The sequence below is a fragment of the Mirounga leonina genome, unplaced genomic scaffold, assembly GCF_011800145.1.
Source record: "Mirounga leonina isolate KUSES-001 unplaced genomic scaffold, KU_Mleo_1.0 Mir_104, whole genome shotgun sequence".
NCBI lineage: Eukaryota > Metazoa > Chordata > Mammalia > Carnivora > Phocidae > Mirounga > Mirounga leonina.
Window position 1 is genome coordinate 20,213,688 of NW_023270231.1, and position 25,340 is coordinate 20,239,027.

At 37.7% G+C, this 25,340-nt stretch overlaps 1 protein-coding gene across 4 annotated transcripts in view; it reads left to right on the forward strand.

Annotated features, from left to right (window-relative positions):
• NSD1 (nuclear receptor binding SET domain protein 1) overlaps positions 1 to 25,340 on the forward strand; it is a 145,767-nt gene that overhangs the window by 106,296 nt on the left and 14,131 nt on the right. For all 4 annotated transcript variants that reach the window (XM_035015095.1, XM_035015082.1, XM_035015088.1 and 1 more), the window contains 7 exons: positions 558 to 701; positions 3,852 to 3,975; positions 9,336 to 9,536; positions 10,723 to 10,902; positions 17,801 to 17,957; positions 19,672 to 19,877; positions 22,903 to 23,015. In XM_035015095.1, coding sequence (XP_034870986.1) covers positions 558 to 701; positions 3,852 to 3,975; positions 9,336 to 9,536; positions 10,723 to 10,902; positions 17,801 to 17,957; positions 19,672 to 19,877; positions 22,903 to 23,015 — 1,125 coding nt within the window. The remainder of the gene's footprint in view (positions 1 to 557; positions 702 to 3,851; positions 3,976 to 9,335; positions 9,537 to 10,722; positions 10,903 to 17,800; positions 17,958 to 19,671; positions 19,878 to 22,902; positions 23,016 to 25,340) is intronic.

Consider the following 25,340-nt stretch of genomic DNA (forward strand, 5'->3'; position numbering starts at 1 on the left):
CATCAACTGCTTAATTTTAGACTAATGTTTGTAAACATTGGCTTTAAGGAAACAAAAAACAAAGGTAGATTTAAAACCATTTCCTTGTAGAGCATCAGTGCAGTCATTGATGCTATCTCTGGCTTTTCAGCTCAGGTTAAAAGAGAATTAGAACAAGTGAGGTCAGTTTATACATAATGATACAGAGTGTTTCTTTCCAGGATAATTTGAATAGAATGCCCAAGGGGGCATTATTTAGGAAACACTGATCTTGGAAGGACAAATAAGTAATCAAATAAACTTAAGAATGTTTTCTCTCCCTTAGTGAAACCTTAAAATGGAACAGCTCAAAAAGTTCCAGTGGAACAGCCTCAGAGCAGTTAGTGGCAGGGCATGAGGCGCCCACTACCCGCCCAATCACAGCAGGGTTAGAACTAACATTGCATGCAGTCCGCCCGCGTGATTGGCTGAACATCTGTAAGTGCTTAATGGCTAGACAAATAGCAGCCCAGAGGGAGGGGGTCAGATGGAGGAGACATCAATAATACAGATGTGGGACATTATTTTTTCTCTGCAAGGGAGAACTGATGACACACAGAACGGCTGCAAGCCCTAAGGAGACTGTTGAGGAGGGTGTAGAGAATGATCATGGGATGCCGGCATCTAAAAAGCTGCAGGGCGAACGAGGCGGAGGAGCTGCACTCAAGGAGAATGTTTGTCAGGTAGAGGATGTTGCCCACTTGGATTTTGATTGCTTGCATGTCTCTTAAGAGAAGCCCTCTCCATCTCTTGATAACCCAGTCATGGTTAGAATAAACATTTTCCTGGATGATTCCAGTAGAGTCATTTCCCTTTAAGGATTTAAGTCTTACCCCCCCCCCTTTTTTTTAAAGATTCTATTTATTTATTTGACAGAGACAGTGAGAGAGGGAACACAGCAGGGGGAGTGGGAGAGGGAGAAGCAGTCCTCCCGCCGAGCAGAGAGCCCGATGTGGGGCTCGATCCCAGGACCCTGGTATCATGACCTGAGCTGAAGGCAGACGCTTAACGACTGAGCCACCCAGGCGCCCCCAAGTCTTACCCCTTTTTACAAAAAGAGAAAGGAGAAGAAATATTTAGTGTTGGTCAATGACTTGCCCTTGTTACCCATGAGTAGATGCCATGAAGCGGGTCTGAGATGGGAGAAGGTGAATCTGGTGATTGCTTAAAGATCATTTTCCTGTACATTTCATGGCTTGAGAATCTCTGGGTTTCTAAGGAACGCTGCAAGGGAAATTTTCACTTTAAGATTTCTTTACCTTTAAAGTAGTGACTTTAGAGAATCTACCACCTGCCTTTTTATATTTATTTAATAAGTATTTATACAGTGTTTACTGTGTGTCAAGAGTTTCCATCACTTTATAAATAATCCAGGGGCGCCTGGGTTAGGCAGCCGACTCTTGATTTTGGCCCAGGTCATGATCTCAGAGTTGTGAGATCGAGCCCACATCAGGCTTAAGATTCTCTCTCCCTCCCCACCTCCAGAAAAATAAATAAATTTTAAAAATAAATAAAAATAAAACTTATAAATATTAAGTCATTTAGTCATAACAATCCTGTAGACTACCATGTCCTCATTTTTATAGGTGAGGAAACTGAGGCATAGAGATATTACATAACTTGCTTATAGTCACACAGCAAAGCCAGGATTCAAACTCAAGCAGTCTGAGTTTAGAGCTAATCACTATGTTGTGTTGCCTCTCTGTAAAGAGCCTTTATCAGACTTGGGAGTAGAGTCAATTAAATGGATGCTTTGGTTATGTTCTCTTTTTTATGGGCTTGATTTACCTTTGTAAATTCTTAAAAGCTGGCCTATAAAAAGTTGAAGATAGTTTTTTTTTTCTTTTTTCTTATTGAAATGGCTAAAAAATAAAAGTTAACCCAAGCCCAGAATATGTTATGATAAACAATAGAATTTCAACTCAGTTTCTTTGTTTTTTCATTTTTACTATTACATAAAGAAGGTTGATCATATTCAGATCAGCACCCACACACAGTGTTAGTCCTTAAAGACTATATGGCCACAAAGATTATCAACAAAAAATGGTTAAAGGGATAGTTGCCTTGTGGTCCTGGATTGTTTGGATCACTCTTTATCTGTTGTCCTTGTTTAATTAATTAATTAATTAATTAATTAAAAAAATTTTTTTTTTTAAGATTTTTTATTTTTATTTATTTGAGAGAGAGAATGAGAGACAGAGAGCACGAGAGGGAAGAGGGTCAGAGGGAGAAGCAGACCCCCCGCTGAGCAGGGAGCCCGATGTGGGACTCGATCCCGGGACTCCAGGATCATGACCTGAGCCGAAGGCAGTCGCTCAACCAACTGAGCCACCCAGGCGCCCCTAATTTATTAATATCATGTCCTTTCACTCACATGGTTACCATTTTGAAAGATGAAATTACATGGTCATCCCTGTTAAAGGGTTAGTCTGTAACATTTGCTTAACTTGAAAACATTCTTTGATATATACTGTAATTGAAGTTTTCCTGTTTAAATAGTGATGGCGAATTTGTTTATTGTACATAAGAGCTGGTATCATTGACACTGTGAATAAAGAAAAGAAAGTAGGTAATATTTATGGCATTTGTCAATTTTTATCTGTGAATAGGGGATAATGGAAGAGCCAAAGTGTAAGACTAATTTACACTATAGGTTAAGACTTTGGGGTCTGTCTGCTCTTTATCCCTGGCTGCCTCTGGCATTTTTTCCCAAAGCTCTCCTACTCATTTGTGTATTTAAGGTTTGATGTTAGTGGCCAAGACCTGTTGTTTCTTTGGGTTCTTGAAGATATTAGACTTATCTAGTCGCCTTCCCTCTTTCTTGTCTTCCACAATAAGACTCTTTTCCATTTTTAGTATTTTCCTGCTGATCACTCTGGGGAAACGTCAGGATGTTAGAGGAATGAAAGTAACAAATGTTGGGAATTTGCAGAATTTTCATAAATCTTATGTTTTGAAAGCAACAGAGCCAGATCTTTATTTCCTAACGCCCTATCATAAATGACACCCTGTCTTAGATGAGATCATCTCAAAGGTGACCTCTCTGAGATGGTTGTAGATATAACTCAAACATTGTTCAAACCTTGATTAGGGCCCTTTTGAGACTGTTAACAACCCAAGTCTAGCTAACCAGTATCTCTTGCTTGAACTATTACAGTAGGCTTCTTGATTGTCTCTTTGCTACTCTTCTCACCTTTCTCATTCTTGAACTCATTTTCCATGTAGTAATCAGAGGAATCTGTTTTTAAATATCTGACTTTAGCCTTCCCTTGTTAAAGCCCTCTAATGGCACACCTCTGTAATTAGAATAAAATTTGAAACTGTAGCATAAGGTGTAAAGCCACACAATCAGGCTGGTGCCTTTTTCTTACCTCATCTTCTACCACTTCTGACTTTTGTTCATTTTAGTCCACTGACTTTCCTTGTGATTCTCGGACATGACATAGTTTTTCCTATCTGTGGACTTTCTGTATTTGTCTTCCTGGTCTTTCTGTCAGATCATGTGACTGACTTGGAGTTCAGAACTCCGTCTGAGAGGCCATTCCCAATCACTAAGTAGCTGTTTGAATTCTCTACTTAATGCTTATCATTATCTGATATCTTTCCTGTTTGTTTACTTGTATTTTCAATCCTTAGAATATATGAATCATGAGAGCTAGGGACTTTGTGGAACCTGGCATAGAGGAGTTAATCATTAAATATTGGCTGAATAAATGGTGAGCTTTCTTCTTTCTGGAAAGCTGCTGCTTAATCTTTGCCTTCATGAAGGCCGCCTGCTTGGGACTTTAAAAATCTTTTCTCTATAGACATACCTGTTTTCTTTCTCTTAACAGAACTGTGAGAAACTGGGTGAGCTGCTGTTATGTGAGGCTCAGTGCTGTGGGGCTTTCCACCTGGAGTGCCTTGGATTAACTGAGATGCCAAGAGGAAAATTTATCTGCAATGAATGTCGCACAGGTGAAGTAGATATAGATGGGGTTTTCTTCCAAAGATGTTTGAGTTTTAAGTTTTTCAGGAAAAATTCCCAACGTTTATTGCAGACACTTTTTGTGGCAATACTGGGCTTGTTGCTACAGACGCAGATAGGTGCTGTGTGATCTTTGCCTGTAGAAAAGAATATCAAGTGAATAATGAATGGATAGTATAATATAATGCAGAAGGATTGTAGTAGAGATAGATTTGTAGTGATAAGTGAACAAAGATGAGCCAGTTCCACAGAGGAAGATAACTGAATTTGTCTTGAAAAGAGGCATGGAAATTGGTGTGGGGAGGTGAAGAACAAGAAGGTCCAGTAATGAAAGTATAGAATATTGAGGCATAGGTTAGTGTGTTTAGAGTTTAAGATACTTTAGGAAAGAGGCATTGGTAGTGACAAGGAGGGTTTCTGGATTACTGGTGATGTTTTATATTTCTTGAGTTGAGTGGTGATTACATAAACGTGTTTTCTTTGATCATTTGTGAACTGTACACTTAGGATGCTGTACTTTTCTGTGTGTATATCATAGGTGAACAAAACTGTTTACCAAAAAAGGAAAGATGTATTTTGAGAGTTACATAGATTGGCTCAGAAACTAAGAATGGTCAGATGTAACCACCTGTAAAGTACCTCACAAGCTATGCTAAGGAGATTGTTCTTTCTTCAGCATTATATGTGAATATTATAGCATTTAAGTAGTAAGAAAAAATGGGGGCTAAAAGCTGTTACACTCCTAAGTCATTAAAACTGCAAGTGTGAATAAACCTGCCAAGGAGAAAGCATCTGGAGAGGGAGAAAAGGACCAACAAAAGTACTCAGGGGGTGCCCACATTAAAAAAAAACACTGGAGGGTGAGGAGGAGCTAGTCAAAGAATGTCTGTGAAGCCAGGGAGAGTGGGGTGTCATCAGCAGGGGCATATGTGGCAAAGAGACCAAGGATGTTCTGGGGTGATAAGAGGCTGTTATATTTAGCAGTGAGAAAAGGCTTGACTTTTTGCCAGAGGGTGCCACACTAAACCTGGTTGAAGGGCAAATGGTTAGCAGTATACACTACGTCTTACGAAAGCTTGATATCCATGGAAAAAGAGGGCAGTAGCTGAAGGGAGGATATTATAGAGTCAAGAGGAAGAACATCTTGAGTGTTTGTAGGATGAATGTTAAGAACCACATAGGGAAATAAATTCCTGCAACAGGAGAGGGAATAATTAGTGGAGTATAGCTACAAAGTGACAGGAGAGAATAATCTTGAAGAGAGGAAAAGATAAAACAGGAATGTACCTTGGAGTTGGGAGGCAGAATAAAGAAGCCAGTGTTTTTTCTTAGTTCGATGAGAATGATGGGGCAAAGGTGATTTCTAACTTGAAGGTAGAGTGTAGGTTTAGGGTAGCCCCTGTGGGAGCAAGAGACAATTAACTTGTGTCTGTAAATCAGTGGCTGTGTCATATTGAGTTATCTCCTCTTTCTGCCACTACTTTTAGCAATGTGGGAATAAAAGCTGGAAGACAAAATTGTTGGGTTATTTTGCCTCCTGCACAGTGGGCTTTTGATCATTATGGGAAATAGTACCATCCAGCCCTATAAATGAAATTTAGGAAAAAAAATTTTAGGTATGTGCATATCTCTTATCCTAACCTTAGAAAGATCTTGCCTTTTGTACAGATAATCCAGTTTTGCTAGTCTTATCTTTATTATAATGTGATATTCTCTGAACAAGTTAAGGCAAAGGTATTTTTTAAAGAATTAACCTTACTGAAGTATAATTTACCTACTATAAAATGCACTAGTTTTAATGTATGTTTTGATAGGTTTTGATTTATAAACACCTATGAAACCACAAACATAATGAAGATTCAGAACATTTCCATCACTCTGGAAAGTTCCCTTGTACTTAGTCCCAGTTGATCCTTATGCCCCTCATTTCCCCCTCCCCCAATCCTATTTCAGGGAAACAATGATCTGCTTTCTGTAACTACACATTAGATTTATCTTTTTTAAGAGTTTCATATAAGTGGAACAAAATGTATGTAGGTTTTTGTGTCTAGCTCAGCGTAATGTTTTTCACACTCATCTGTGTTAATGTGTGTATCAGTAGTTCATTCTCTTTCTTAAAATAGCTTTATTGAGGTATAGTTGATGTGCAGTACTGCACAAAGTATAGTTTGATAAGTTCTGACATATATATGTGTGTGTACATACACCTGTGAAACCATCCGTCAGCATAGTTAATTTGAGATTCAACAACATTGTTGTAGGTATTGAGAGTTCATTCCTTTTTATTGCTGGGTAGTATTCCATTGTATGGATGTATCACAGTTGGTGATACATATTCATTCATCTATTGATGTACATTTGGGTTGTTCTGAGGTTGGGGTATTATTAATAAAGCTGCTGTGAACATTCATGTCTTTGTATGGATACATTTTCTTTTTACTTCTGTAAATACCTAAGGGCAGAATGGCATGGTAGATATATGTTTAACTTTTTTATTTTTTTTATTTTTTTATTTGAGAGAGAGCAAGCACATGAGAGAGAGGGGGGAGGGTCAGAGGGAGAAGCAGACTCCCCGCCGAGCAGGGAGCCCGATGGGGGACTCGATCCAGGGACTCCAGGATCATGACCTGAGCCGAAGGCAGTCGCTTAACCAACTGAGCCACCCAGGCGCCCTATATGTTTAACTTTTTAAGAAACTTCCAAAGTGTTTGTACACATTTTACATTCTCATCAGTAATGTATGAGAGTTTCAGTTCTTCCACATCTTCATCAACACTTGGTATTGTCAGTCTTTTTAATTTTAGTCATTTGGACAGATGTGTAGTGGTATCTCATTGTGGTTTTAATGTGCATTTTCCTAATGACAGATGATGTTGTGCATCTTTTTAATGTGCTTTTTTGCCGTGTTCCTTGATGAAGTATCTGTTCAAATCTTTTTTTTTTTTTAATTTGGTTGTTTATTTTCTTACTGTTGCATTTTAAGCGTTCATTATATATATTCTGGATACAAGTTATTTATCAGATACATACTTGTAAAATTATTCTACCAAACTGTGGGTTGGTTTTTCATTTTCTTAATTGAGTCTTTTGAAGAGCAGTTTTTTAGTTGTAATGATGTTGTTTATCAGTTTGTTCTCTTTAGAGATTTTGCTTTGGTATCATATTGAAGAAATCTTGTATAACCCAATGTCACAAAGCTTTTCTTTGTTTTCTAACAAAAATTTTACAGTTTTTGGTTTCAGCTTTATGTCTAAGGTCTATTTTGAATTGATTTGTATATATGATGTGAGGTAGAGTTATTATTTTTGAGGGTAGGAAATTTTACCCTAATTTTAGTCAAGATGAATAGAGTAAGAATAAAGGAGTCATTTCTTTTTTCTTGTGGCTCACCCTATTTTCCTAATGTGGAGTGACCACACCATAATTTAGGTTATTCCAGTTTAATATTGGCATCAGGCAGTAAATAGTTTGCTTATTTCCAAATGCATAATTAAAATTTTTTCTTAAAATCATTATTAGCTGGGTAATCTTACTGTTCATAGGTGTGGTGGGTTATTTTAATGAATTCCTGTTTCCAGCAAGTGTCGGGGGCAAGATTCATGTTCAGGTCTGTCTCTCAAGCTTGGGCTCTTTCCCTTACTTTGTATTGCTTCTCAGAGAGAGGTAGTTTCTTTTTTTTCTTTTTTTTAATTTCCCTTTTCTTAAACTTTGTATTACAGAAATCTTCAGACATTTACAAAAGTAGAACAGTATAAAACAACCCCATGTATTCATCATTTAGCTTCAGTAGTTACCAGTTTTCTGCCTGTGTTTACCCATATATTTCTTTTTATTTTTTATTTGTTTCAGGGGTACAGGTCTGTGATTCATCAGTCTTATATAATACCCAGTGCTTTACCCATATATTTCAAAAGGTCTAGCACAACTTAAAAAAATATATCTAATATGTAGAAAAATTATACAGTAACTTCTGTGTGTCACCTACTGCCCAGTCCCATTTTCACATTTTCCCATATGTCTCAAAGATGTCTTCTTATGTATTTTAATCAAGATCCAAATAAGACTGCCTTTATTGTATTTTTTGATATGTCTCTTAAATTTCTTTTAATCTACAACAGTACACCCTCATCCTGTTTTTTAATGTTTATTTGTTAAGACAACGGTCTTAACATTTGTCCTGCTAAAATTTCTGCATTGCATATTTGGTTGATTGCATCTTTTAGGTGTCCTTAACTTGTTCCTCTATCTTCCATATTTCCTGGAAACGTGTAGTTAGATCTAGAGGCTGGATTAATTTCAGGTCAGTTTTCTTTTGGCAGGAATGCTTTGTAGGTAATGTGTACTTTCTGTTGCATCACATCAGCAGGCATATATTATCAAGAGTTTCTCACTTAATGATCTTAAGATTGTTCAGTAGGTTCATGTTATCAGCCTGATCAGTCTATTACAAAGTTCTTTACTGTGATATTGTGATTTATAATAAAACATACATATTTTGGTCTTTAGCTTGTGGCACAGAGCTCCCAAAATCTTGGCCTCTCCTAAGTGGTGAGAGTGATAAAGATGTGCTTTGTGTGTGTTTTATTATGTTAATAAAAGACACACCTGAGGATGGGGGCTTGATTGCCAGTAGAACCAACCTTATGATTAGAGGGCTAGAACTCTCACTCCTATCCCCCGAATCTCTAGGGAGGGGAGGGGGCTGGAGGTTAGGTCAATCCCCAGTGGCCAGTGGTTTAATCAGCCTTTGCAATGAAGTCTCCATCAAAACCCAAAAGGATGGGTTTCGGAAGCTTCTGTATTGGTGGGTATGTGGAGATTCAGAATAAAGTGGTGCTCTTGCAGAGGGCATGGAAGCTCTACACCCTTTCCTCATACCTTGCCCTATGTATGCATCTCTTCCATGTAGCTATTCATGAGTATTATCTTTTCATGATAAACTGGTGATTCAGTAAATAAAATGTTTCTCTGAGTTCTATGAGCCATTATAGCAAATTAAACCCAAGGAAGTGGAGGTTGTAGGAACCTCTGATTTATAGCCAGTCAGAAGTATAGGTGACAACCTGGACTTGAGACTGGCATCTGAAGTTGGGGGCAAGGGCCGTCTTGTAGAATTCAGTCCTTAACCTGTGGGATATGATGTTACCTCCATGTATGTAGTTTCAGAATTGAGTTGAATTGTAAGACACCCAGCTGGTGTTGGAGAATTGCTTGGTGGTACGGAGGGCCCCCCCCCCCATATTGGAACTTGGTACAGAATTGTGTACTTAACAAACTTTTCATCTAATGGTTTAGCATTGGATGATTTCTTGAATTGGTGTTAATTTATTACCTTCCTTTTGTTTACCAGGAATCCATACCTGTTTTGTTTGTAAGCAGAGTGGAGAAGATGTTAAAAGGTGCCTTTTGCCCTTGTGTGGAAAGTTTTACCATGAAGAATGTGTCCAGAAGTATCCACCCACTGTCATGCAGAACAAGGGCTTCCGGTGCTCCCTCCACATCTGTATAACCTGCCATGCTGCTAATCCAGCCAGTGTGTCTGCATCTAAAGGTACGGGTTTCTCACATGATCTGGTCTAATTATAGAACCTTGGTGTCACTGGTAGTGTGTATTTCCAGATGTGATGTGGCATGTCTCTTCATGGCCTCTAGGTTTTGCCAGAGTACCAGCATTTTATGAGAGAGAGAAGAAATAATGGACTAGTCCAACAGTCGCCACACTGTGTTCTGTGGAGCCCTGTTGTTATGTGGTGGCTTCAAATATTTGGATTTCACGTGATACTTTGTTTGAGAAAGTGTTGTGCTGTAGGTCTTCCCCTCCCTACTCCATTAGACCAAAATGCATTCTTTTCCTGTGAACCCTTTATCTCTGTGGTTGTCAGATAGGATATTATTCAGGTATGAATTTAGGGCAGAATTGAGGTTTTTGTTTTGTGTTGATTTGTTTTTTAAACTGGAAACTTTTATCCTGACAACCTCTTTCCTGCTTTATAGTTAGGTTGAGAGCTGAGGTTTCCAAAAGTATGCCCAGGGAGTCCCTACTCCTCCCATAAGGGATTGAGCAGGAAACATTTACCAGTGTTCCGCCTTTTCTTCTAATTAGACTGGCAGTACCTTTTGTAATATGATTTCCTGAGCCTATAGATCTCATCAGTCTTAAGTACAGTAATTTCACTTGCTTGATCAAAATTACAGTTGAACCATCAGCTTACCTTCCCCTTTTCAGTTGCTATTGTAGATTGCATTTAGGTGGTTTGGGTAATGGTTTTTAGTAGGTGATGTATATTAGAGGACATATTTTACCTGGACGGGGTGAAAAGTTTCATTCACCTAAAAATTCAGGCTTTAAGAATCACTCAGTACCAGGCAATGAAAGCAAGCATTAGTCTTTCTCCTAGCTGCCTTTTTATTCTGATTGTGCACATCCCACCTATTTAGTTTGAGGCTGATGCCAGGTTTCCTAGAAGTCAGGGCAGTGGATTGAATAGGGCTTTCCTTGGTGAGGCAGGCTCACTTAACAGTTGTGGGATCTGACTCCTTTATGGCAGCTTATCACATAGCTCCCATCTGAGCTTTTCATAGGGAATTGTGTGTTTTGTGATCCCTTGTCCTAGTAGTGCTTCCTTCTGTTAGTGACATTTACTCAGTGCTGACAAAGAGATTTCAAAACTCATGTTGCTTTTATGTTTTCTTTGTTTTTCTTTTACTACTGGTTTTCCTGCTTCTTGTAATTTTAGGTCGTCTGATGCGCTGTGTCCGCTGCCCTGTGGCGTACCATGCCAATGACTTTTGCCTGGCTGCTGGGTCCAAGATTCTTGCATCTAATAGTATCATCTGCCCTAATCACTTTACACCTAGGCGGGGCTGCCGAAATCATGAGCACGTTAATGTTAGCTGGTGTTTTGTATGCTCAGAAGGTAAGACAGGACTGCTTAATATATGAATAGTCTAAAAAGAGATTAGTACAATATTCTAATTGCAACAAAAATTATTTTCTCACATCGTTACTAGAGAAATATTAGGAAGTAATGTCTTGAATTAATGATAACATAGCAAACGTTTAAACTTGTTTTTTTCCCCCAATAGGGAGAGGTTTTATTTTATTATTTTGAATAATGACTTTATTTTTATTAAAATGATGAACAAATGAAGGGCATCTGGGTGGCACAGTCGGTTGAGCATCTGACTATTGGTTTTGGCTCAGGTCGTGATCTTAGGGTAGTGGGATCGAGCCCTGCCTTGGGCTCAGCGCTTATCACAGAGTCTGCTTGAGCTTCTCTCTCCCTCTGCCCATTCCCCTCTCCCCTACTTCTCGCATGCATGCATGTGTACACACACACTCTATTAAATAAATAAATAGATGTTTAAAAAAATAAATGATAAACAAATGAAACAATAAAGAAAAAGACATGGCAAAGGAAATAAAATCACCCTTGGAAAATGGGAGAATATGATCTCCAGTTAGAAGATGAGTAAGTTTGGGGGACTTAATGTACAGCATGGTAACTGTAGTTAACAATACTGTATTGTATATTTGCAAGCTGCTAAAGAGAGTAGATCTTAAAAATTCTCACTACCCCACCAAAAAGAAAAAAAATTGTAACTGTGTTAGGTGTTGGATGTGTTACCTAAACTTATTTCAGCAATCATTTCACAGTATATACATATATCTAGTATTTCTGTTGTACACTTTAACCTTACACAATGTTATAGATCAGTTATATCTCAATAAAGCTGGGCGGGGGGAAGGAAAGATAAACTGGAGGGAGGAAATCAATCAATCTAAATCGGAGGGAGGGTGGGAGGAAATAAACAAACAAATAAATAAATAATCTAAATTGTCCCAAGTCCCACCATCAGAAAAAACCATTGCTTAATTTTCAGTGATACTACTTAAGACATTTGTGCACATACCCAGATAGCAGGGGTAGATACCTAGATAGAAACAGTTGTAGAAGATGGTATTATATCGTACAATTGTGTATCTTTTTTGTTAAATCATTTATTCATGAATTTAAAGGGACGAAACAAAGGGAAAGTGAAGGAATTTATGAATGTCTGTAAAATGTTTCCTCACTGTTAGGGATATTAATTCCTAGAAGTTCTTCTAAAGTGGAGGAAAAATAAATTTTGTATCTTTTTTTCCTTCAACTTAAAACATCTCCTTTAGAATAGTCAATGTTGTGCTGCTTATATACTTTGTCTTTCCATTTTTCACAGCCTCATTTTTGCTAGTTACTGTAGGTGGATGATTTAGTAATCATCACTAGTCTATTTACTGTGGTGCTTTTATAGTTCTCATTTCCTTATTTTAATTTTTCCTGTGGTGGGCTTAACTTCCAGGAAGCACCCACAGGTGCTATAATCCTCTGCTTGAGGCTATTCATCACTTGCCTCTATACCATAAGCCTGTGTTGGTTTGCTATAAAACTTTCAAGCTCCATGTTCTTTTTCTAAGACTGTTGTGGACGTTGCCTCACTATTTCTTGATGTTAAGGGTGGCACCAGTTCTCTTACCTAGTTTCTTCATTACTTTTCAAATTGACGAAATTTTGTTGATTAGTAATTTGGGGGGGAACAATTTGTCTCACTTTTCTGTTTTTGAATACTTATTGGTAATGCAATTTCACGAAAACTTGGCTGGTTATGAACATTTTGAGGGACTGATATTTGTTTATTTATTTGAGAGAGAGCATGTGTGCGAGTGGAGGAGAGGGAGACGCTTAAGCAAGCTCCACACCCAGCTTGAGCCCAACATGGGGCTCAGTCTCATGACCCTGAGAGCATGATCTGAGCTGAAATTAAGAGTCAGATGCTTAACCAGCTGAGCCACCCAGGTGCCCTCAGAGGGACTCATTTGAAAAGTCAAAATGTGTAATTGAATGACCATCCCTTTTGAGAAATTTGGATATACTAAATAGTGCTAAAGCCAAAAAAGAAGTTTTTTTGACTGCTTTATGTGATTGAAAATGGTCAGTTTGGAGTGTGTGTTCTTAGAAGATTTATGTAACATGACAATTTAAGGAAAAGTTATACTTACTGACTAGAGTTTTACACCAAGACATGGTTTGTATCCTCAAACTATGCTGCTAATATAGAATAAATAAAAAGAATGTTAAGTGCCGTTCTGTGGATAGAAAGGGAACCTTTGGTGTAGAGATGTTTTAATTCACAAAGTGGACATTTTTCTTTGTTCTTCTAATACCTGCTTCTTATAACACAGTCTTGTGGTAAGTACTACTGCCTCTTTATCGTACCACCCTTCTTTTGTTTAGAAGAAAATTAGAGATAAGAGTTTTGGTATTCAATAGCATTTAAATATAACTTTCTATAATTCTAGTCTTAGACTAAAAACAGGTTTCTGGGAGGCTGAAGTGTAAGCTCCAAAAGTTTTCTACATTTCTTGGAGATGGGACGATGAAACAGTTTCAGCATTAGACCTTTCTTTTTATTTTTTTAAGGAGAGAGAGAGAGAATTTTATGGAGGCTCCATGCCCAGCATGGAGCCTGATGAGGGGCTTGATCTCATAACCCTGAGATTATGACCTGAGCCAAAATCCAGTCAGATGCTTAACTGACTGAGCCACCCAGGCGCCCCAGCATTAGACCATTTCTAATTCCAGAGTGGGATGAAATGAATGAGATGGTTTAGAGTGAGGGTGCCCATAGCATTCCTGACATGGAGCATCCTAACTGAAAAGCTGTTGAATTCAATAATGGATACTCATAATGATAACTGAGCCATGTAGAAAACTTAGTAGCTGCAGCAGCAGCCCTCCAAAGTGTGATCCATGATCCTTGGGAAGGGGTAAGGACCCAGAGGCCCTTTTAGGGGCTTCCATGAAACCATAACTCTTTTCATAACAATAATAAGATAACACATGCCTTTTATAGTTTGTTGACATTTGTACTGATGGTTCAAAAACCAGTGGTGGGTAAAACTGCTGGCACCTAATACAGATCAAGGCAGTGGCTCTAAAACATACAAGTAGAATCAGTCATTGTATTCTGTATTACCACACGTCTCAGTAAAAAAAAAAAAAAAAAGGAAGTTTCACATAAGAATGTTCTTGAATAACATTTATTAATTTTATTAAATCTCAACCCTCAGGTGAACATTGTTTTAATATTCTGTTATAATAAAATAGAAATACACTAAAGTGGTTCTGTTGCATACTGAAGGTTAACTTAAGTTAAAGCACTCATGTAGTTGAGTGGCATCTGGGTGGTGCAGTTGGTTGAGTGTCCGATTCTTGGTTTCAGCTCAGGTCATGATTTAGGGTTCATGAGATTGAGCCCTTGTGTTGAGCTCCCCGCTTGGCGGGGAGTCCGCTTGGGATTCTCTCTCCCTGTCCCCTCCCCCTGCTGTGTCACGCTTCCCCCCCCCCCCCAAGTAAATAAATCTTTTTAAAAATAAAATATTTGCAAAAATGTAAAACTTGTTAGCTCACTAACAATTTTTTATTTTAGAAAATAGTTATTTATATTAACATAATAGGTTTATTGTTATTTTTAAGTGAATTAATAAATATTTTATTAGATTTATTATTAATTTTTATGACCTGAGCTGAAATCCAGTCAGATGCTTAACTGGATGCTCTAAATATTTACTAGATTTATTATTTTATTAGATTTAATAGATTTATTATTTTTAAGTGAATTAATAAATATTTTAAAAATTTCTTAGTTTTGGTTCCAGTTTAGTAAGTTTAATATTTTTAGCCTACATAAACAAAACTTCTTTGGGAATCTCCATCATTTTTCAAGAGTATAAAGTTATCCTGAGTCCAGAACGCCTGAGAATTGTTGGTCCCATTATCTAAGATTATCCTGCTATTAGACAACAGAGACAGAATAGAGCCTTAGGACATTTTTGCCCGTGTAGGGAGAAAGCTGAAGGTGATCATTCAGAGTATTAGGATAATAATATGGTAACCTGCTAAATTGAAAGGAACAAGTTCCTGGAATTCAGCAATGTGCTTAAAATTTATTTTCTCTTACCTCTTCCACAGAAATGTCACTTTTTTCTCTTTTGCTTTCTTTTGATGGTTCATGTAGTTTTCCCTCTTCTGTCTTAATGTCCTTTCTCCTATACATCTCCCTTACTGCCATCAGATAAACTCTCCTGCCTACCTCCCATCCATCTACCCAGATTAATCCTATTGATTTCTTTTCTCATATTCTCTCTCAGCTCATATCGCATTATGTCCTTCCCCGCAAAACTGTTTGCCACTATATCCCCTCAGCTCTGTCCTTAGCCTTTCTTCAGTGGGTATTCTTATATGCAGATTTCTTTTCATGCTACATAACCTCCTTTTAAGGCCTAGTGCAAAGGCCTTGTTGTACCTGAAATATTTCTAGTGTGTTACAAAAGCCAGCTTACTAAAAGGAAGGTTTTTCTACAAAGTCCATGTAGTTGGCAAACTTATACGGTTAATCAGATTGTGACTTAGCAGATAACTAAGCATAAATAGGAAATGTTCTAGAAGGTATATTATTGGGGCAGGTAAATTATGTGACTCTATATCACTCTTATGTCCCATGCTAAGATTGTTCGACTCATCCTACAAAATGCACAAGAATAGCTAAATATGAGTTTCAGAGCAGAGAGTAAAGGCTATATGTATTGAGTAAACAAATTCTTCAAACTTGTTGTAGCAACAGACTTTTTTCCAAATGAAATATCACTGAATCAAGCCTCAATATACAACAGAGATAAAAGGAGAGCTTCTCTAATTGAAAAGGAGTTGGGTCTTAAGCACACAGTCCTGGCCCCAAGAAAATAAACACCCCAGAGCTTAACACCCCAGAGCTTATTTTAAGAGCCTGCTGCAGATGATGATTGAGAAAAGGAAAAAGTCAGCACGGATAGGATGGTGTCACAAAATCTAAGTTTTTTATAGGATATTATGAGGCAAAGGGGCACAGTAAAACTCAGATGATGTGGACATATACTTTGCTAAGGCTTTATCCCCCACTAACTTCAGGATGAGATTTGGACTTACATGCTTGAGTCTAGCATGTTTGAAACATGCTCATTTCTGGCATAAGATAATAGGGTATTTTTGATGGCTGCATAATATTCCATTGTATATATACACACCAAATCTTCTTTATCCATTCATCTGTTGATGGACATCTTGGCTCTTTCCATAGTTCAGCTATTGTGGACATTGCTATAAACATTGGGGTGCACGTACCCCTTTGGATCACTACATTTGTATCTTTGGGGTAAATACCCATTAGTGCAATTGCTGGGTCGTAGGGTAGCTCTATTTTCAACTTTTTGAGGAACCTTCATACTGTTTTCCAGAAATCTTGCCATTTGCAACGACATGGATGCAACTAGAGGGTATTATGCTAAGTGAAATAAGTCAATCAGAGAAAGACATGTATCATATGATCTCACTGATATGAGGAATTCTTAATCTCAGGAAACAAACTGAAGGTTGCTGGAGTGGTGGGGGGTGGGAGGGATGGGGTAGCTGGGTGATAGACATTGGGGAGGGTATGTGCTATGGTGAGCTCTGTGAATTGTGTAAGATTGATGAATCACAGACCTGTACCTCTGAAACAAATAATACATTATGTTTAAAAAAAAAAAAAAGACGATAGTAGGAAGGGAAAAATGAAGGGGGGGAAATCGGAGGGAGAGATGAGCCATGAGAGACTATGGACTCTGAGAAACAAACTGAGGGTTCTAGAGGGGAGGAGGGTGGGGGGATGGGTTAGCCTGGTGATGGGTATTAAAGAGGGCACGTTTTGAATGGAGCACTGGGTGTTATACGCAAACAATGAATCACGGAACACTACATCAAAAACTAATGATGACGGTGATTAACATAACATAATAAAATAAAATTTAAAAAAAGATAATAGGGTATTTATTATATTCCTTAAATATGAATCCTCTTTATCTGAAATTTTTCATAGTCTGAAACTGAGGATTTCAGCCTCAGATACATGAATTACTCTGAAAATCTTTAGGAAGTGAAAATTCATTGTCATTGCAATATATGTAATTATCCTGGTGTCTGAAAACCTCAGTGGAGAAGGGGAGAACATTTATTTAAGTTTAGGCAACAAACCACATTAGTACCTATGATTTTTGTCACCAGTGAAAATCACAGATATTTCAGTTGTAGATATCTTAAAATATTTTGCAATCATTGTTACTGCTAGATCTTATTTTTGTATTACAAAGAAACATAACTTTAATCTCTTATTTTAACATTTTGATAATTATACCTTAATGTAACAGTGTTCTTTTAATTTATATGTTAGGTTAATGTTTATAAATGTTATTCTGAAAAGAGCCCATAAGTGTGAGAGTGCCAAACATAAAAAAGAATAAAGAGTTAGTAATTTAAAAAGGGGAAAGGAACTGACCATATGGGGACTACTTACGTGTCAAACATTACTGTGCCATTTATTCACTTGTTTAGTCTTCAAATAGATGTGATTATTTACTGTTCGTTGTGGAAAATTTAGCGTATTGTCTTTTAGTGAAGAGAAAGAAATGTGTATATGCACATACTTTGAGAGGTTGACTTCTGACCTCACTGCCCTAACCTAATTTTGCCAATAGGACCTCATGTTTATTTGCTGTGAATGTAACAAACTGTCAAGGTTGTGGTTCACAGGAATATTGGAGAGGAAGTAAGTGCTCTTGTAGAAAAGTCTTTCTGAATAACTAATTAAATTACTAAGCCGTTTGCTGGGAGATAGATAATTGGTTAGGAGCAAAAGCTGTTTCAGCTGGGTTATTATATGCAGTCTTGAGATTCTGAGTGCCAGATTTTTTGATTCCCACAGGAGGCAGCCTTCTGTGCTGTGATTCTTGCCCTGCTGCTTTTCATCGTGAATGCCTGAACATTGATATCCCTGAAGGAAACTGGTATTGCAATGATTGTAAGGCAGGCAAAAAGCCACATTACAGGGAAATTGTCTGGGTAAAAGTTGGACGATACAGGTGAGTGAGCATGAAGGAAATTGGCACTGACTTCTTTTAACATCCCATCATTTGTTTCTTGGGATTTCAGATACAGTGCTTAACTCTTTTTCTTTTCTTTCCTTCCTTCCTTCCTTCCTTCCTTCCTTCCTTTTTAATAGGTTCTCTGATTAAGCAAGGTCCACCCTTCTCCCCATTAATTTTCCATTATAAAAGAAAAAAACTAATTTTTATGTTTTGTGATTATAGGGATAATACATATTCCCTGTAGAAAATTCATTAATGAAAATAAAATCCATAACAAACAAGGAAGATACATTGCTAACAGTTTGGTATATTTTCTTGGAGACACACCAATGCATGTACCCTCAAAATAATTGGCCTTATATTTTATACTCAGTTTTGTGTCTTTTCCTTTTTAAAATTATTTTTATTGAACATGGAACATACAAAAGAATATCATAACATGCATGATTTAAAAGAATCAGAAAGGAATATCTGTGTATGTACCTCCCATTTAAAGAAAATAGCACAGGGGCGCCTGGGTGGCTCAATCGTTAAGCGTCTGACTTCTGCTCAGGTCATGATACCAGGGTCCTGGGATCGAGCCCCGCATCGGGCTCCCTGCTCGGCAGGAAGCCTGCTTCTCCCTCTCCCACTCCCACTCCCCCTGCGTGTGTTCCCTCTCTCGCTGTCTCTCTCTCTGTCAAATAAATAAATAAAATCTTTAAAAAAATAATAAAATAAAATAAAGAAAATAGCACATTGCTAGTACTTTTGAGGCTCCGTCCATGACCCTTTCTGAATCCACTTTCTTCCCACCCCTAGAGGTAAGCACTATACTACATTTTCTGTTTTTTATTCCTTTGCCTTGCTGTAATGGTTTACCACATGTATAATGTTTTGTTCTGCATGTTTTAGACCGTTTCATAAAGAAATTGTTGCTATATTTTCCTGCAACTTGCTTTTTTCATTTACTGTTACACTCCTGAGATTTAATAGTAGTTAGTGCAGTGCTCTAGTTCATACTTTGCTGTTCTACATTTCTTCTTGATATAGTCTTAACAAAACAGTGCAGTTCGTTTATCCATTCTCCTCTTTGGACTATGAGCATTTTATCAATGTTCCTTAGTGTACATGCACAGTTTTTCTAGGAGTAGGGGTTTCCAGCTGAAATAGCTAAAGCCAGTTGTCTTCCTAAAGTGGATGTAAAGCATTAACTTACATGCTTTTTATTTTTGGAGGCATTTCTTGGTATCCTTGTTCTATGCCCCTCACAATTATTGAAACTTTTCCTTTTTAAAGGCCAAATTATATTTCATTGTATCATATACTATAGGTACTTTATCATTCCCTAAATGTTGGGCATTTCGATTGTTTCCAGGTTTTCATTCTTACAGATAATACTTCAGTGAACATTATAGTCGAAGCTTTGTTTATATCTTCTGAGATGATTATTATTTACTGTTAAATTATTATTTCCTTTATACATTCCTTAAAGTAAAATAACTGAGTCTAAAAAGTATATATGTGAGCACATCTGTGAGAATGGCCATTTTCAGGTTTTCAGCACATTCTACTTATTTTTTCTCTAGTTAGATTGTAAAAATGGACTAGGCTGGACTTTCATGTAGATAGACATTGCTATTCCTTATTTCTGTCCTAAAAGGTAGGTCATTTTCCTAGTGTCTTGCAGTATTCTAAAGGTTTCCTTCCTTGTTTTCACCTTTCCCAGGTGGTGGCCAGCTGAGATCTGCCATCCTCGAGCGGTACCTTCCAATATCGATAAGATGAGACATGATGTGGGCGAGTTCCCTGTACTCTTCTTTGGGTCTAATGACTATCTGTGGACACATCAGGCCCGAGTCTTTCCCTATATGGAGGGGGATGTGAGCAGCAAGGATAAGATGGGCAAAGGCGTGGATGGGACATATAAAAAAGGTAACTTTATATTTTTGTTTCTCAGGCCAACACAGACCTCTGTTGCCCAAGTATCTATTCTGTTATGTGTTAGAATTCACTTATGTTCTGTTAGCAGCTGTGTTCTGCTCTCGGGCAGCTACAGGATTTTACAGGAAAGTTGATCCACATAATTCATTATTTTTGAGCCTAGCCTTTATGTAACAGGAATTTCCTTGAGGGAGGTTTTTGTCTTACCAGTTCTGTTTTCTCAGCATCTTATCAAATACTGGAGCTTTGGAACTGTTTTATAGCCTAAACCCTGTGGTTTGCTAGACAAGAATCAGAATCTAATAGAGTTGCGTTTGTTCCAAGGAAGTTCCAGAGAAGTTATAGAGCAAAATAAAATAGTGAAAGTCAAAGCATAAATATTCTGAATCAAAAGAAATTTTTTTTAAGCTGGCCTAGCAGTGAAGGAGTGGGGACATTTGGGTTAGAAGGAGTTGAGTCAGCTATGAGCCTCAGTTTTCTCTTATTATATAATGAGTAAAGGTTGTACTGAGAATTCAGTGAGGTAATAAAAACAACCGGCAGAGCACATAGTTGGTATCCGATCAATGATAATTATCTTCTTCCTTTAGCTGTCCTTTGAAAGGCAGTATAGGTATCTCTTATTATTCAAAGATATTTGGACATTGAAGTATATAGATTTTGTATGGTGAGGTGGAGATTCTAAGCAGGTAAAACTTTCTCATAAGGTGAAGATTCAAAGAAAATTCTAAGCAGGTGAAACTTCCTGGATGGGGAATGAGAATCATGTCCATAGGGAACAAGTTTCACAAAGGTTCCATTTGCCTCATGTCATTTCAGTGGGTCCTCACTTACCTTTGGCCATGTGGTTTCTGTGTGGATATGGGTTATTAGTATTAACAATATAGGAGCTTGGCTCTTGAGTCTTGTAGTCTTGGATGGTCAGGGACCACTTGACCAACATCTTTGCCTGTGTAGAGCTGGCCACCACAGAGGCTGGGGGAGAAGGTGGAGTTGTAGGGACTACCACAAGTCTGATCCTGCTGAAGCTCTGGGATTCTACTCTTCCTATGCCTCAACCCTGGGCTGGCGGGGTGCCTCTGCCTTCAAGGAATACATGTTTTTGTGGGGGAATTGGACACAGATACAAGCAGTCAAAATGTTATTCATTGCCTGTTGTGGCAGAACTGTGCATGGTATGCTATGGGAACAGACTAAGAGGAAGCATAACTGCTGGGGATCAAAATTTGGAAGTCATGGATTGGTTTTTTCCAAGTGATTTTGAGGAGTGAACCTTAATAATAATCGTTATCATTTGTTGTTTGCCAGGCCCTGTTCAGTTTGTTTTCTGCTTTAAGTCCTTGTGGTAATAGTATTAGTTAGGTGTCATTATCCTTATCTTACAGATGAGGAAAGTGAGGCACATAAAAGTTAAATTACTTGCCCTAGGTGCCAGTGCCAGTAAGTAGAGGAAGGTTTCAAACTCTAGCATTCAGGCTTCAGAATCCACACTCTTCAGCCCTACACTGACGGTGAAGAAGTTAAAAATGAAAATGTTAACAAGAAGACAGCGCATGTAAAAACATACGTTAAATCTAACATGTTGAGTGAATGACCTTTAGTTATGTGGTATAGTTTAATATGGGGTCGGGGGAACACAGTGCTGTTAGCCAGAAAAGGTGGTAGGTAAGTTACATGGTCAGATCAGAATTTTTAGGAATCTTTGAGTTTTGGGACTGTAGAAGGTGAGAGGCTGTGGCCAGGGAGGTCTGTGATGTGGCTGTTTTGGTAGTTCCGGGCAGAGATGACAAGATTGTGAAGTGAAGTGTCCCTGGGGTGGTGAGGATGATGGGTACTTGAATAGACATTAAGTAAACAGACTAGTCAGGACATGCTGAGTAATAAAATGAAGAAAGGAGTGATTATTTAAAAACACACACACACACACACACACACAGACAACAAAAGCTCTGTTAGATGTTTAACAGGGAAATGGAGAAAAGGGGATGGACCCTTTTCTTTTCTTTTCTTTAAAGAATTGACAGAATATGGGGAAAGCTACAGAGAGGAAAGAGGGGGAAGAATTGGAGTTCTTCTCAGAGTTTTTAATCTAGCAAACACACAGAATGAATTTTAAAAAAGAAGAATGAATGAAAAATTTGTTTTAAGTGGAAAAGAATGAGAATCTTAAGATTTTGTTGGATTTCTAAGATATTACAGTCTTTTAAGCACATGAAAGTACAGGACTTGAATAAAATCAGCTATGAAGATCTATGTATCATTACAGCTAATAGTTGATATTTACAGAATGAATCTTAGGAGAGGACTAGGACAGGTGCTCTTTAGAGAATTAGGCAAGAAGGAGAGGAAAACTTCAACTTTGAATTTCTTCCAGAGGAATGCAGCATGTTATTTGGCACCTAGGAGACAGAATGTTTCTGGAGGCAGGAGGTTTGGAACTGAGGAAAGAATTAGGCTTAATTAAGCACAGTGACTTTGCTGAACAGATACAGTCTTGTTGTCGTTAGGAGATGTTATTTGTGGGCTTTTTAAATCATTTAGCTGGATTTGTTTTGGTTTTGTTTTAAATTTTCCTCTGAAGGTGGTAGTCTATATTGTGCCATGTAGTGGTAGATTATGTTTTGTCTTAATGCTATATCTGAATACCTTGGGGACTATAAATTAACTTGAAAATAGCAGTAATACGTACTTCTTAGTTTTCTATATAGTGCTGGCTGATTTTTTTTCTTAAGATTTTGTTTTTTATTTGAGAGAGAGAGACGAGTTGGGGTGAGGGGGGAGAGGGAGAAGCAGGCTCCCTGCTGAGCAGGGAGCCCGATGTAGGGCTTGATCCCAAGACCCCGAGATCATGACCTAAGCTGGAGGCAGACACTTAAATGACTGAGCCACCCAGGCGCCCCAGTTGCTGGCTGATTGTTGTCTAAAACATGGATTTTCTCCAACTTTAAAGGGGAAAAAATGGCAAAATAAACAACTCCACCCAAGATTAAGTGACTTGTGCTGTGTGTTTTCTTAGCTCTTCAGGAAGCTGCAGCAAGGTTTGAGGAGTTAAAGGCCCAAAAAGAGCTAAGACAGCTGCAGGAAGACCGAAAGAATGACAAGAAGCCGCCGCCTTACAAACATATAAAGGTGAGAAAAAAACGCAGGAGACTGTCTCCAGGAGACACCCTCTTATAGAGTACTGTCTTCCTGCTGTGTTCATGAAGAGGTTTGGAAGCACAAGCAGAGTTGCTTTTAGGTAGAGGTGTGAACTTGAAGGAAGATAAGAAAAAGTTCCAGAGCACCATTCCTAGCACATTGTCTGTAGCTTCTGTAAAGTCAATTGTGTGTTGATAACTTTTTCTGTTGCCTTAGAAAGTCTTCTTATAGAAGTGGACTGGATTAAGTCTGTGCACAGGCAACATCTTGCAGTTTGAAGGGGACTCAAGAAGCATGATAAAAAATGATAAATAGCCCTTAGATAATATGAATAATACACATGGTAAGTCTTCTTGGTAATGGCTGATACTAAAGATATTTTAGGTAACCAGTATGATTAGGTTTCCCAAGGTCAGGAGAATTCATGTTATGTGTACCTAACCCCTAATGTGCCTAGTAAAAGAGTCCTCCCCATTTATCATCTGGGTACAATGGACCCTTTTTATTTTTTAATGTTTTAAATCATTTTTATGAATAATTTATAGAAGTAAAAATACAGGAATAATGAAGAACAAATTTTTTAGACATTTTAATAAGTATTTCCTAAAACCTCTTTTAAAAACCTAATTTTTATTAAGTTAGTTGTAATGTTCAAACATCAGAAGACATGAAAGAATACTATTAGCTCTATTAACAGAATGAGACTGCCCAGGTTCTTGTAAAATATTTGTGTGATGTCATGCCTGAATAAGAATACCATATTTCTTTTTTGTCAGTAGAAATTCATTGTTAGTGTACTCATTGTATTTGAGTTTCTGAAGTCTTAAGAGTGTGAGGTTTCTTGTAGAGATCAATTTCATCACTAGATCTTTAGAGTCTAATGTGGTCAAGTATATCCCAAGTATTCCATGGGACATACTTAAAAATCTGAAATTCAAATTTAATCAGGTGTCCTGGATTTTTAAAGCAACCCTACTAAAAGCAGACTACAAAGATGTTATCTCTAATCTTTCATACTTTCTGGAAAGATGATTTAATACTTTAGGCAATGCAGTAGAGAAACTGAAGTGTCACTATTTCACTGTTGCATGCATAAGGTTTTGTGATTCCATCATTTTTCTGTTTTCTTGTTAGTTTAGTCTCTTTTGGTAAAGGTGGGAATGACTGATGAGTAACTATGAATAACAATGAAACAGTAAAATGTTATGAGATACAGGAAATTAAGAACACTAAAATTCCATAATATAGCTCAGATTTTTTAAAGGGTTTTAATGGATGTACATAGTAGTTGGAGGATAGAATGAGGGTATTTTTTTTCTTTTTTAAGTGAATTTTCTTTTTGATCTTTAGAAGACCTCTAAGAAAATAAAATTCATAAAATACCAACCCTTACAAATAAAACTGCTGAAGAAAATACACTCGAAACCTGAAATTGGGTCTAAATGGACGCTGGTGGTGGTGTACTGAGAGTTAAATGGAGTTATTGTGCGTGGAGATAAAAGATAGTGCGTGGAGTTCTAAGTGTAGTTAGGCCTCAAAAGGGGGAAAAGAATCTGGTTTGTGGCCACAGTCTTAGGTGTCAGACAACAACAAGGGAGGCATTTCAGAGTTACACATCAAGCATAATGAGCTCTTGAGAGAGCAGCTTCCTGGGAGTGATCTAAATCACAGAATTTACAAGCCAACTTCTTTCCTCCATACCCCCTCCCCACCTTTTTAAAAACAAATAAATTTCCAGGAAAAATTTTAGAACAAGGGTTGGCAAACTATAGTCCATGGGCCAAATCTGGCCTACTATGGTTGGGAAAAAAATTAAAATGAGAAGAATAATTCTAGGGACATGAAGATTACATGAAATTCAAATATCAGTGCCCATATAAATGACGTTTTGACACTCATCCATGCTTATGTAGAAATTGTCTTTTGCTTCTTTTATGCTACAATGACAGAATTGAGCTACATCTGTAGCCTGTAGAGCCCAAAGTATTTACTGTCTGGTCTTTTACAGGAAAGGTTTGTCAATCCCTGATCTAGAGTGAGCATTTAACTGTACTTATGTATCTGTATTGTTCTTAATCATGTGGGGGGTTTTTTTGTTAGTTTGTTTTTGCTTATATGTTATGTTAGGCAAGAAACTTATTTGGGATTAATAACAAGTTAGATCAGATGTTAAGAAAGAATGGTTGAAACATATCTTTATAGAGAGAAAAGGAGTAGGATGAAACTTTTATGGGAGGGAGGTCAGGTAAAGATACCTTGAAACAGACAGATATGTTCTAATACCCTATGTGTAGGACCTGCAGTCTGAGGTGAGTG